Source organism: Pseudocercospora fijiensis (assembly GCF_000340215.1).
Source record: "Pseudocercospora fijiensis CIRAD86 unplaced genomic scaffold MYCFIscaffold_2, whole genome shotgun sequence".
Lineage (NCBI taxonomy): Eukaryota > Fungi > Ascomycota > Dothideomycetes > Mycosphaerellales > Mycosphaerellaceae > Pseudocercospora > Pseudocercospora fijiensis.
The window spans coordinates 6268347-6280879 of record NW_006921533.1 but is presented as its reverse complement, the minus strand read 5'-3'; the positions used below and the strand labels follow the sequence as shown (position 1 = coordinate 6280879).

The 12533-nt window shown below is 52.0% G+C and overlaps 3 protein-coding genes across 3 annotated transcripts; 2 read left to right on the top strand and 1 right to left on the bottom strand.

Annotated features, from left to right (window-relative positions):
- Positions 1 to 2752: 2752 nt before the first annotated feature.
- On the top strand, positions 2753 to 3622 carry MYCFIDRAFT_210582 (uncharacterized protein). The gene is made up of 3 exons (XM_007925688.1): positions 2753 to 2865; positions 2925 to 3140; positions 3196 to 3622. Exons 1-3 carry the CDS (start codon positions 2770 to 2772, stop codon positions 3481 to 3483), a joined length of 600 nt encoding a protein of 199 aa, XP_007923879.1. The 5' UTR covers positions 2753 to 2769; the 3' UTR covers positions 3484 to 3622.
- Positions 3623 to 8429: 4807 nt separating this feature from the next.
- MYCFIDRAFT_206911 (uncharacterized protein) lies at positions 8430 to 10594 on the top strand (the record flags this gene model as incomplete). The annotated part of the gene is made up of 10 exons (XM_007925687.1): positions 8430 to 8556; positions 8585 to 8802; positions 8830 to 9333; positions 9364 to 9391; positions 9420 to 9443; positions 9475 to 9537; positions 9573 to 9685; positions 9714 to 10127; positions 10153 to 10242; positions 10276 to 10594. The coding sequence occupies 10 exons, from the start codon at positions 8430 to 8432 to the stop codon at positions 10288 to 10290; spliced, it is 1596 nt and encodes a 531-aa protein (XP_007923878.1). The 3' UTR covers positions 10291 to 10594.
- MYCFIDRAFT_206910 (uncharacterized protein) lies at positions 9852 to 12008 on the bottom strand (the record flags this gene model as incomplete). Its single annotated transcript, XM_007925686.1, has 5 exons — positions 9852 to 10524; positions 10554 to 10640; positions 10678 to 11271; positions 11297 to 11758; positions 11802 to 12008. The coding sequence occupies 5 exons, from the start codon at positions 12006 to 12008 to the stop codon at positions 10318 to 10320; spliced, it is 1557 nt and encodes a 518-aa protein (XP_007923877.1). The 3' UTR covers positions 9852 to 10317.
- Between the last annotated feature and the right edge of the window lie 525 nt (positions 12009 to 12533).

Below are 12533 nucleotides of genomic sequence, written 5' to 3'. Positions count from 1 at the left end.
TGAATGCTGACGATAGCCCAATCTAATCACGATTAGCATTATTCTCAATTCTAGAATGGTCTCTTTACCATGTGGCTGCCCTGTTTGTAGTCATATTCTGCTTCGCGAGGGTGGAAATAAAGCTTGGGATCCGTGGCGTCCCTTCCACGATGATGTATGAGACCCTCGTTGCCAAAGCGTACGATCAAATTAGGACAGGTCACAAGCGTGTCTAACCTGCCGTTTGAACCCAGGTTGCGGACAAAGTCTTCAGTTGTTTGCTCCCAAGACAACGATCGACTCAGGGATATGCCTTCGGCCCGGAGGTCGTCCGCGTCGATAATGACTGCTAGATGATCTGGATCGGGCACACCGTCTCGAGTTCGAGGTCCGTCGCGTATAATGTCCCAAAGTGGTCCAATAGCAAGAGGCCTTGTCATGTGGTGAATGATGTAGCGTGGCCTGACACGCTGTAAGAAGTCCAAGGCTGGCTCTACGTCTCGAAATGAATCTCCAGATCCCGCGATGATGACCGTGCTCGCTTTCGCTGCAGTTGTCTGTGCAACAGCTTGATCGGTAGGAGGTGCGTGCCAGACAGGAGACCTGCCAATTTGCCGCTTCCGAATCACTCGTAAAGCAGGACTCTCGTCGGCTGAGGCATCTACACGACCCAGATCCACCACGGAAGAGGCGTTGTTCTTGAGGCAGTTCGACGCAGGAGCTTGCAATGCCGGCCCTAAGACTACAAGAAGTCAGCTACTTGTGACCGGATCACAGTCCACCCAAATACTGACCTTCAAAAGAGCCCCATTGCGGCGCTGCAGCGGTGAGCAGCTGCGCCACAAGGTCAGCTGCAGAGGCTCTTACGACTAAGCTGCTATGCTCAGACGTTGCGTCTGGCGCTGCATTTGAGGTCGTCATGGGATAGACCAGATAATCGTAAGACACTGCGCCTGCTACCAGCAGTACACGCGATCCTTTGCCGCTCATCTACGCGCGTCTTCCCCTGGGTATGTGATTTGCCAAGCCAGCGCGCTTTCGGGCTCCGTCGTCTGCATAACGAAGGCAACCCGCAAAATCGATCGACCGCAGAAGCTGCGACCTGAGACCTGAGAGAGGCTGAGCCGAGCCGGGCCGCATGAGATCTGGAGCGCTGCACGCCGCCGGAATATGCGAGTTTGAGCGGCACAGCGAGGTTCAACAACAAGTGTTGGTGATGGAGGAGTGGAAAACAACGAACGCGTTGCGCTGCGCTGCGCTGCGCTGCACAGCCACTTTCAGGCTGGCAATCGAAAATTTGCGAGCCGCCCACCCTCACCCTCACCCTCCCTCATTCGACAGGTCAATAATGCGATTAACCTCCTCCAGTCTTCCGTAGGCCGGCTCTAGTTCCAGTCAGGTTGCCCGGTAACACAATAATGTGCATGGCGGGCGTTCTGAAACGAGTCAAACGACACACGCCCGCCTGAGGTCGATGCGATCATACCGCCTTCCTGCATGGTCAGACCGCCAAGAACGTGCACAGCTCATCATGCATTAGACCCATCGGCATCATAGTTCACTTTGCGGGAGCTCTTGCGTCTGGACTTCAGACGCTTACGAGGTGTCGTCAAAGGGACGACGTACACGCATCTCTCACAGCGTCTCGTGCGCTCACACATCGTGCTGGGTGCATACAGTAAGGCGGTGGCACAGAACCAACCAGATGGTAAAGCCCGGTATCCCGGTCCGATGGAGAGTGCAGAGGTGGCGCTGTCGAAATTCCAGATCTCGGATTCGACTCTTGAGGTATGACAATGCTGGTGCTGACACAAGATCTGCGAATTCTAGCAGTCGCCGGGGAGGTGATTTTGTTGACAGCAGTAGCATAATGACTGGAAGTTTCCCGACACTTTGAAAGCTCGCCCGCTGAGGAAGCTGGAGGAGGAAGACTTTCTTATCAACCACAAGGTAAACAGCTCGACAATGCTATGCCCGAGGGTCCAGCTAAACCTGTTGTACAGATCGATAGAAGCTACGATGATAGCACAGTCCGCTTCAAGCTGCTGTGAGCATGCTCGATGAGGACGATTGCTGCATGAACGCCAGACTAATCTGAGCAGTATCGCAAGTGCTGTTAGCGCAAATCTTAGCGACCAGGACAGACTTCCTTTCAACCAGGAAATCGTCAACGTTGTCAAGAAACAGGGCTGGATATCAGATGAATATGTTCACCTCTGGAGAAGAGACGAGGGAGGGTCAGCTGCTCTGACCAATCATGGCATTCTCAGTAGGCGCTGACAGAAGAATGAATGAAAGCATGGGAAGAAAGCTAATCATCCGCTAGCGTTTATGCTGCAGACGCCGAGAGATGGAAAGTCGTTCTGCTCGCTATCGCTGGTCAATCGAGAGCGACACCATTGCGGTGGCTTGTTCGTGGCCGACGAGAACTACAGCGTGGACAAGCTTCTCGCTGGGCAGGAATATCTGAATCGGCATCCAAAGGTTCCGCGAGACTTTGCAATACTACCCTTTCAGATACTCCTGCACCACGTAGAAGAGAGCTTGGAACAGGTCCAGAAGCTGTCCCGTGAGATCACGAACACAGAACGCAGAATAGCCGATGGCAGGATCAATCTGGACGAGAATGGCGATTACAAGCTGCTCAACAGACTCAATCTTGAGCAGTTAAGGTTGCAGAGGCGGTCCAACTTTGAGATTGAGCTTGGGAAGAATCTGCTGAAATATCTTGATGCTTATCACCGGCTCTGGACTCATTTGTGGGAGGGCGGCACCGGCTATGTGGATGATATGCGAGAGAAGACAGAGCAGCAAATGCGCTATTCAGAACAGGTCCAGAAGGATCTTTCGATGATGCCTCGGCGCATTGATAATCAGTCGCATGCAGTAGGTCGCATTCCTGGCATAGGTGGTGGTAATGGAGGATATGCTAAGTTCGACGGCAGATCTTCAGCTTCATTGCGCAAAGAGACAACAAGATCAATCTCCAAGTCGCCGAAAGCTCTCGCAAGATTGCGGAAGAGTCCAGGCTGGATAATCTTTTGAACGTTAAATTGGCCAAGGTCACGGCGCAGATGGCGGAGGAAACGAGACAAGACAGTGCAGCGATGAAGACAATTGCCGTTCTCACGCTGACCTTCTTGCCTGGAACTGCTGTAGCTGTGAGTATGGTTTGTCGTCTGGATTTAGCATTTTGACTGATATAGCTTGGCACAGTCGTTCTTCAGCATGAACGGAATGTTCAACTGGGATGCCTCGGAAGGCCACCCAATTGCGTCGCCATATTTATACGTCTTCTTTGTGGTGACGATTCCTCTCACACTGCTCGTATATGCGGGATGGGTGCTGTGGTTCAGGCGGCTGGAACAGAAGTACAAGGTCAATGCAGCGGACGTAGACTTTGCCGCTGTTGAGTCGGATCTCATGAGGCGAATGAGGACGGCGACAAACTCGTGGAATTTTGAGAAGCAGGCTACACTCGGGGCCGCAGACATGCAGCAATGACAGGATTGTGATGTGAAGAAAGGTGCTATTGCCTCAGCTCGTCACCGACATTGCGCGGCTGTTGCTTTTTCAGGTCTTGTTGTACGGTGTCTCGATACACAGCGCTGGAAGCTTCCCAACGTGTCTGCCATTGTCTTTGAGACGAGTCTCTATCTCCTGTGCATGCCAGTCTCTCACAGCGCAGTGCTTCTCGTATCTCCGTACATGCTACGGCGGCATTCCCGAGAATAGATTCAACGAGAAAGGAGAAGCGCACAGTCGGCCCATCCGATGCACAGAATGCAGATACGTCGTCAGGAAGTCCATCGGCGTCGTCAGCGACGGTATAGGTACGATGTTGCCTCGCTGCCGCCAACCACGCGAGGCCCGCGAAAGGATCTGTACTCGTTATACATACAGTAGTGACACAGCCACGGCGTCCTCAATCTGCACTGCACGGCGCACGCGATAGCAGCCGTGTTGAATCCTAAAAATGGTCGCCTAAAAATGCACGCTTGCCTTGCCTTGCCTTGCCGTGCCTCGGAGCTATATACCCTCGTCCGCAGCTCTGGGCACTCTGGAGTCTGGCCCCAATCCTACGCTTTGTTCATATGCCAGCTGACATACAAAGGTTTGGGAGGCGTGAGAGCTCTTGATTGCAGTTTCTCTGATCTTCCCTCCCCGCCCATGGCACCTGTGGCATTCGACCCCTTTGAAGCACTGGGACTGCCTCGCAACGCTAGCGGACAAGCAATTAAGCAGCGATACCATCAACTGGCGCGTAAATACCACCCAAACCGTCATCAGGGTTCCGACGAGGCCAAAGCCACCTTAGCAGAGCACTTCCACAACATCCATCAAGCATGGAACCTGCTGAGCAAAGCGGACAATCGGCGGCGGCGCGTCGAGCTGCTCAACCTACTCGAGCTGCAAGATGACATGCTTGCTCACTTCGTGGATCTGCTGAACCCCGAGACTCCGGAAGAACGCCATGATGAGAAGCATGAGCATTCAGCATTGGAGGGCAACACCTCAAGCGATGCTGACGAAGATCTACCAAATGTCGGTTTACAGCGCAGACAGACGTTCGCTAAGCGTAACACGCACGTTGCCCACCTCGGCGATCAGCCAGATGGCACAAATCCTTCGAGTCCGACCAGTCCAACAAAGAAACATGTCAGGATTCTTTCGAATATGCTCAAGCGCTCGCACAGCAAAGCAGACCAAAAACGCGGCAGCGACTACTTCACCCTTCGGCGAAAGAAGCTGGAGAAGCTTCGGCGGAAAGAGCTAGAAGCGTTCATAGACTATCGCAATGCTATGGTTTCCAAGTTTGAGGCCGAGGAAGAGGCTGAGAGGCAACAAGAGCACTATGAGAGGGCCAAATGGAAGCGAGAATACTTTGAACGTGCTCCCCGCGGCACTACAGAACGCATGCGCTCGTTTCAGCAATTCATGGGTGCGGTGGCAGCATTTGGAGATCACGGCCATACACAGCGCAGAGGCTCTTTGCCCGGAGGCTTTGGAGTCATGTCTCCTGTAGTAGGGCCCGGAGAAGGCGGACAGTTCTTGTTTCCTGACAGTCATTTGACTCGTGGAAAGTCGGTCCATAAAAGAGGTTGGAGCAGTGATATAAGCGGCGATCAGTCTGACAGCTCGGAAGATTCTGGCGATGCTCATGTGAGAGGACGAATCTCTCCGCCCGGCAGGTGGAATCACTACTCGAGGAGCTCTCAAGAGCACGTCTCGTTTGACGCGTTTCGTCACGCTGGGAAGCCTATGGCAAGCGCACAGCCTGGTCAAATCAATCCCGACGGACCATTCAAGCTTGTTGTGCGTCAACCTACAGATCTCGGTACGATTCGCGAGAATCAGGACTCTAGTGGTGAAACTCAATCTGCCTCATCTAGGTCACCTTCGCCAGCAGGCCAAAGCAACGGCATGGAGCTGATGAGTTTCACTTGGATGCCGACGAAAGGTACTTCAGAAATCTTTGGGCCGCCTTCAGAACGTAGAGAAAGGTCACCAAGCCCTGGCCCTCGCCGCCACTCTTCATTCACCAATTCCAACGGAGACGCTATGCAAATTATCGATGAAGGTTGCCATTTCACAACCAAGCAAATCGGCATTCCGCACAACACTTACATCCCAAGAGAGCACGTGCATCTACTCAATCGTGATGAAAAGGCGAGAATATTGGGGGTCGAGCCGGACCCAGAGGAAAATGTCGACCCAGTGCGCCTGCTGGAAAGACTGCACAGGCTCAATGCAGAAGTGGCTTCCAAATTCATGGTGAAGCCAGATTTCAAGGATAGCTTCAACTTCAGACTGATATACCCATATCGTCAGATAGCGACTCGGCAGCATCAATCATTCATCGCCTTAAGCTATCGTCGCAAATTGCATGTTGCAGAAACCGAGGGGCACTTCACTCTGCCACTGGAGAAAGAGATCTTTCAGGCAGTCTGGGAGGAACGTCTCGAAAATGAGGGCCTATGGATCGATCAAATCTGCATCAAACAAGATGATCGCGAGGAGACCACGATATCGATGTCTGCGATGGATATGGTATACCGGAGTGCGCGAATCGTTGTGGTAGCACTGGATGACATCGAATTGGAGGCGCATGAAGGCGAGCTCCTCCAAAATCACATGAACGAGTACTCATCTATGTTCCACGTGGCACCACGGCAGCGGTTTCGACGAAAGCAGCCACCATATCTTGAGAGCCACGAGAATCTTTTCAGAGTCATTCGCAAAATGCTGAGGTCCTCATGGTTCAAGCGTGCATGGTGCAGGCATGAGATGCGTCTTGCGAAGCACCATATATTCCTCATTCCATGCAAGAAGCCGGGTACTTGGTCCGGGCGTGACGTACTCAGATTCAATGGCAAAACTATTGCCCACCTCCTCGATCTTGCGACAGAAGTGCCCTTTGAACCCGATGTCGAAGCTGTAAAGCCTGCGTTGCATGCATTCTTCAGGGACCGGAGTAAGATGGCACCTGACGAGCGACAAAAGCGCCTGCATCACGGCAATTTCTCGACTGTAGTGGCTGAAGTCTTCGCTATGGATGCTGGAGGAGATCCTCGAATACCGCTGGCGCAGCGAGAGGCAGATGCTCGCAAAGACAAGATCGCCATCATTCTCAACACCATGGAGTGTGGCCTTGCAATCCATGAGAGGCTTCGCGACCCACACATAATGCTTTCTCAAACCGAGTGTTTCCATGACTTGATGTTGCTCAGCTTGGCAGCTCAAGATCCCGGCGCACTCTGTTCTGTGGGCGCACCTCTGCCAATCACAAACGCTTCTCACAGCTGGATCTATACGCCTACAGTCGCGGACGCCGGCCTCAACAACTCGAAGACATTACAGCGCCTGCCAGATCGCGCTGAGTTTGTCACCAATACGTCCGGCACAGAGCACTACATCGAGCTTGACCTGAAGTTCCTCAAAGGCAATGCAGGGGATCGACTGTTGCCGGACGAAGATGCCCACAAGATGGCAAGTCATTTTATCAAGTGGTGCGAAGAGAAAAAGTTGGGGCGAAACAGAAAGCGGTACTTGTTGCGTGATCGTACTGCGAACCTGCTCTTTGGGCCAATGTCAGAGGTATATGAGCAGACTCTTGCTTGTGTCTTCACCTGTGGACCTGAATGGATGGGCGACGTCTGTCAGCGATACAGCATGAGCAGATGGAGAGTCGACCTGCAAGGAGCTTATGAACTTCTTATTGCACTGGCAAACACCCACGGTCGCTGGCCGACCACTGCTTGGAGCGAGCGTGCTGCCGGCTTCATCATGGACTTCGTCAACTTCCTGATCATCCGCGGTCTTCCACAGCGGCAGGTCCAGAAGCCAGAGAAGTGGCGGCCGCGCGCTGTTAAGACCGGCCCTGGCGGCAAAGTACTTACCTTTGTCCCACTAAGCAATCCTCACATCCAGCCAGCTATTCCAACCGTTCTGGTCAACGCGGACTATGTGCATCTGGCTCGTCTCTGGATACTCGAACCACGGCATTCATTAGGTCTCGGCGAAGACCTCGAGAACAACTCAGAATGGACACTTCTCGGAAAATCTGTTTTATTTAGCGATGAACTTTCCATCGGATCTATGGCCTCATATGGAGGCGATTTTGTCGTTCAGCAAAGGGTTTTTGGACGGCATCGATCGGCGCAATCAAAAGGTACAGCGGAACCGGCGCGGATTTCTAGAAATTAATGATACCCTGTACTTCTAGTTGCATTCATGAGTTTGCATACAGCGATCGGAGCGCGGGTGATTCTGGTATGGAGAATAATAAGTGTCGTTGTTCAGAGCCACTTCGGGTTCTTATGTGCTGTTCGATGCATCAGTGCTAGTTGCGACACGAGCTGATGTTGTGGTAGGTCGCGATGAGAATCTGTGCTACAGTATCGGCTGGCCGGCTCAATCGGCTTGCGCATCAAGCAGTGTAACCCAATGCTCACGGACACCACGGAATACACGCCCGTCACTCTTGGAACCCCCCGTCATCTGCCTATGCAGTCGGCTAGAACTATCGCTTAGACCAACTCATCCAATGCTAGTACTACCTCGTGTTCCTGCAGTGCAGCACAAGTTGCAATGGCTCCACTAATAAGACTATCGTAGAACATGTTGTAATCCATCTGATCCGTCTTTCTCATTTCAAAGCTTGTGTTGACTTCATCTCTTCGCATTAATCAAGCGTGGTGTCAATTTTGAATGTTGTGCTGATATTAGCCAGTATAGCCGCCGCTATAGCCACGCCTGAAGCGAACCACGTCTTACACGAGAAGAGGAATGACAACCCAATTACTTGGAGGAAAGGCTCGAGAGCAGCACATCATCATGTATTGCCTTTGCGAATCGCGTTGAAGCAGCAGAATCTCCACAATATTGACGAGTATCTCAATGACATTGGTGAGAATGACGAGTGAGTCGATTCGGTCAACGAGCACATTATGGCTGACGGACTTCATCTTTTGCTTCTTATAGCTGATCCTGATTCGCCCAATCATGGTATGTTCTCCTTCGATATGGCGTTGCAGCCAGCTAACAGCTGTAGGCAAGCATTGGTCAGCAGCGAAGGTGGCGAACACATTTGCTCCATCTCAAGAAACATCGAATGAAGTGTTCAAATGGTTGTCCGCCATCGAAATACATCACAGCCGGATCACACATTCGAAGGGAAGGAATTGGCTCGAGGTGAACGCAACAGTCGCAGAGATCGAACGTCTTTTGAAGACAGAGTACCACCTTTTCCAGCACCAGGAGAACGGAGGCTACAGAGTTGCATGCGACTCCTACCATTTGCCCAAGGAATTGCAAAGTCACGTCGACTTCGTAATGCCGACGATCTAGCTCGATGGATTACAGCCAATCGCACAAAAATCCCCGGCTGTTCAAGTGTCGACGGTCACCAACTTTACCGGACCGTTTGGCCTGACACGTTGTGACGATTTGATCACGATCGACTGTCTACGAACCATCTACAACTTCGGCAAAGGCAACTACAGTCACGCTGGAAACAAAATGGGCATAGCCGAATGGGCTGATTTTCTCAACTATCCGGACCTGAAGCCCTTCTTCAATAACTTTACTTCTCCTCAGATTCCAGCTGACACTCTCCCGGAGTTCGTTAGCATAGATGGCGGCAAGAGGGTGGATCCGAATGGCACAAATTACATTGAAAGCGCTCTAGACATCGAGTCAGCGTACTCGATCATTTGGCCTCAACAAATTCGTCAGTACCAAGTTGGTGATTCAGTCAACGTGGACAGTGTGGGTACCTTCAATATCTTCTTGGACGCTCTCGATGCTTCGTATTGCACATATCAAGGCGGTGATCAGCCCTATCTGGACCCAGTATATCCAGATCCAAACGAAGGTACATAGGTCATGCCCGCTGGAGCTTCGGAAGCCGGTGACAGCACTAATGCCCTGATTTCTAGGCGGCTGTACCGGTCCTCTCCAATGTGGAGGGGCTCCCATAAGCAACGTTATCAGTATCTCCTACGACTAAATCGAAGCTGCTCTACCACGCTTTTACCAAGAACGACAGTGCCGCGAGTGGGCTAAACTGGGCTTGCAAGCTGTTTCTGTAGTCTTCGCAACTGGAGACGCAGGCGTTGCGAACAGATACAATGCCGCATACAACAACAGCTGTGTCAACGCCGAACACGGCTACGTCCTCCCCCAGCTTCCCCGTCAACTGTCCGTATATCACAGCTGTCGGTGCCACTCAGCTCAAGACAAGAGGCGCAAATGCCATCTACGGAGGAGAAGTCGCTGTTGCCCAACCTAATAAAAAGAACAACACATACCTCGATTTCTATTCGGGGGGGGGGGGGGGGGTTAGTAACATCTGCCCGAGACCACAATACCAAGACCACGCTGTGAAAGTTTACCTCGACGACTATGCTCCAAAGTACAATGACAGCGTATTCAATCGTACCGGCAGAGGCATCCCGGACGTGTCAGCGATGGGCTGGAATATCACGACCGTCTATTTCGGTCGGACAAGTGCCATTGGAGGCACTTCTGCCGCTATTCCCATCTTTGCTGCCATCCTGACTCTGATCAACGAAGAGAGATTACAAGTTGGAAAAACGCCGATCGGATTCGCGAATCCGGTCTTCTATCTACAAGTATCCGGAAATGTTCAATGATGTTACTGAAGGCAAGAATCCTGGGTGTGGAACTGAGGGCTTCCCGGCGTCGAAGGGTTGGGATGCTGTTACTGGACTTGGAACTCCGGATTTTGAGAAGATGAAGGTGTTTTTGAGATTGTCTTAGATGTCGCGAAAGATACGGCGAGGCTAGAGCAATGTCGCAGTTCTTGGATGGATCTTATCGCCTTGCATGCAGCCGCGGTTGTGAGTTGCTCTGCTCTGAGATCTGCTTGCGTCCATAGAGCCAGATAATGAATCTTCCGAGGGGGAGGAAGGTCAGTGATGCTGGTGATGAGGAGCTGCAGAAGTGGAAACCTGCGGTACATGGATAGGAAGATGCTCTTGAGTCATTGACAATCCTTGTTTTATATGTCGTAGAGGAGTCCTGATCTTTGGATTTAGATGTGCTTTGACAATGGGCATCAGTATCGAGATGATAGATATTGGAATCTGCGACTCCCGCTTCAAAGGAGAATTCTTACCACCCTGTAAAATGATTCGCTCTCTCATAGTGCAACAACCCTCCTCCGCCCATCACGACCTCTCGCTGCTCACTCTGAATCTCATATTCCTTGACATCCCTCCCAATATAACCATCCTGATCCTCATCGCCCTTCGCATCAGCACTAATACGCAGTCGATCGTGCGGCTCAAGTTGACCTGCAAGATAGCCCTCCAAATACCAGCTCGGACACTTCTTCTCAGCAACTTCAGTTCCATCCGAGACGGAACACTCTCGAATACGTGAGAAGAGCCAAGCGTGTGCAATGATCGTGCGTCTTTCTGGACGCCATGGCTCATCCTGACCAGGCACAAGTACTTCGATCTCCACCTCAACGCGCTTCCTTTTTGCGTGCTGTCTTCTATAGCGTTGGTGGACCACGTTTCGAGCGTCTTTGCCTTGTCCGAAGATCAACATGCCCTGGACGTGATCTGTTGAGCGTCCTGAATGGATTAGTTGTGGGATGATAGTTTTTGAGTCGATGTGAGAGTGAACGCCTGGCAGGATGGCGGGTGTCATTCGGTTGATGATATCCTCTGGTGAGCCCTGCGAAAGGAGCTCGTTAGCGTTGTGCGCGATGCAGAATTGAGCTGCGGGCTCATACCTTGCCGATGAGATTCGCAAGTGAGCCTGGAAGCATCATGATGTCGTGCACGAAGGTAGGCTTGTAAGCTTCGATATCATAAACTCCTCGTCTGGCTAGCTTGGCCGCTGGAATCCGATTGCGTAGTGCTCGTTCGTAAGCGAGAGTGGTCAGTCCGGTGGAAGATGTCGGTATGGGAATACCTGAAGATGTGCATGGACTGGCAATTTGCTCTGGGATCTGCTCGTCGTCGCTAATGCCAAAGAGTGAGCTCTCGTTCATGATGGATGCTGCAAGCTGGAGCACATCTGCTTTGAGATTGACTGCATTGCCGTGGCTTGGAGGAAAAGATTGCTCGATTGCATCCAATGCATTATGTCGCGACGCTGGTGGTAGCTTCGAGTCAAGGTGCTCCAGAGTGCAATCGTGGTTCGGTGCAGGCTGTCCGCTTGTACATTCCATCGCAGCGCCTGTCCTCTGCAACTTAGGAGCCTGATCAGAATGAAAAAAGGCTGAAGTTGTATGATAGTTGACCTCGTTGCAACCGACACCTCTCCGGACCTAGAGTTGCACAGACTTTCACACCAAGTGAAAACGAACGTAGATGCTGAGTCATCCGCTGCGCTTTCCCCCAGCATGTGGTTGAGACGCCCTTGACCAGCTTGGACAGATTGCACAGAACCTGTGGCCTACCTTGGAGAGCCCGGGAGAGAAGCTCCAGGATGGTATCCCATTTCGCTCTTCCTGACCTGGATCGAATCCATATCGGCCTTGTTGAAGGCATGAGACATCGCCGAAGTGGATCTTGGCTGCCTTGATGTCGAGTAGTCTTGACCAAGCCTTGCGATGTCCAACTATGATGTCTTGCAAGGAGGGCCATTGTGCGGAGGCCATTCAGATATCAACCCGCATTCACTCTCGGGGCAGCGCTTGTGACAGTAGAAAGCCGTGTCTTCCAAATTCGGCATACCGCCTCACTTTACACCGTCAGTGAGGCGCTCGCTCTCGTTTCACATGCTCCACCACGATGATGATACGGCGGACACTTGTATCCAGGTCGCCGTCTCCGTGCAACACCGGCTGGCCGGGCATGTCGTCGACCAGGACTGCATGAAATTATTCTAGTCGGCGTATTTGTGGCGCTTGACCGGGCGGTTGCCACTGGAGACGAGCAAAGCATTGCGAGTGCAGCTGAGACAAGCCCAGGCACGTGAACAAGGCAGCATGCATGTGAAGACACATGCAGGCAGAAGTGAAGACGCGTGCGCAACTGGTTCGATCAGTTTCTAGTGCAAATACATGTACTTAT

What these genes read in the sequence shown, in the direction of transcription:
- MYCFIDRAFT_210582 (XM_007925688.1), top strand. Translation starts at nt 2,770, where the DNA reads ATGCGAGAGAAGACAGAGCAGCAAATGCGCTATTCAGAACAGGTCCAG. An exon ending in TTGATAATCAGTCGCATGCA is followed by an intron (nt 2,866 to 2,924) that starts GTAGGTCGCATT and finishes GTTCGACGGCAG; the next exon opens with ATCTTCAGCTTCATTGCGCA. An exon ending in TGCCTGGAACTGCTGTAGCT is followed by an intron (nt 3,141 to 3,195) that starts GTGAGTATGGTT and finishes AGCTTGGCACAG; the next exon opens with TCGTTCTTCAGCATGAACGG.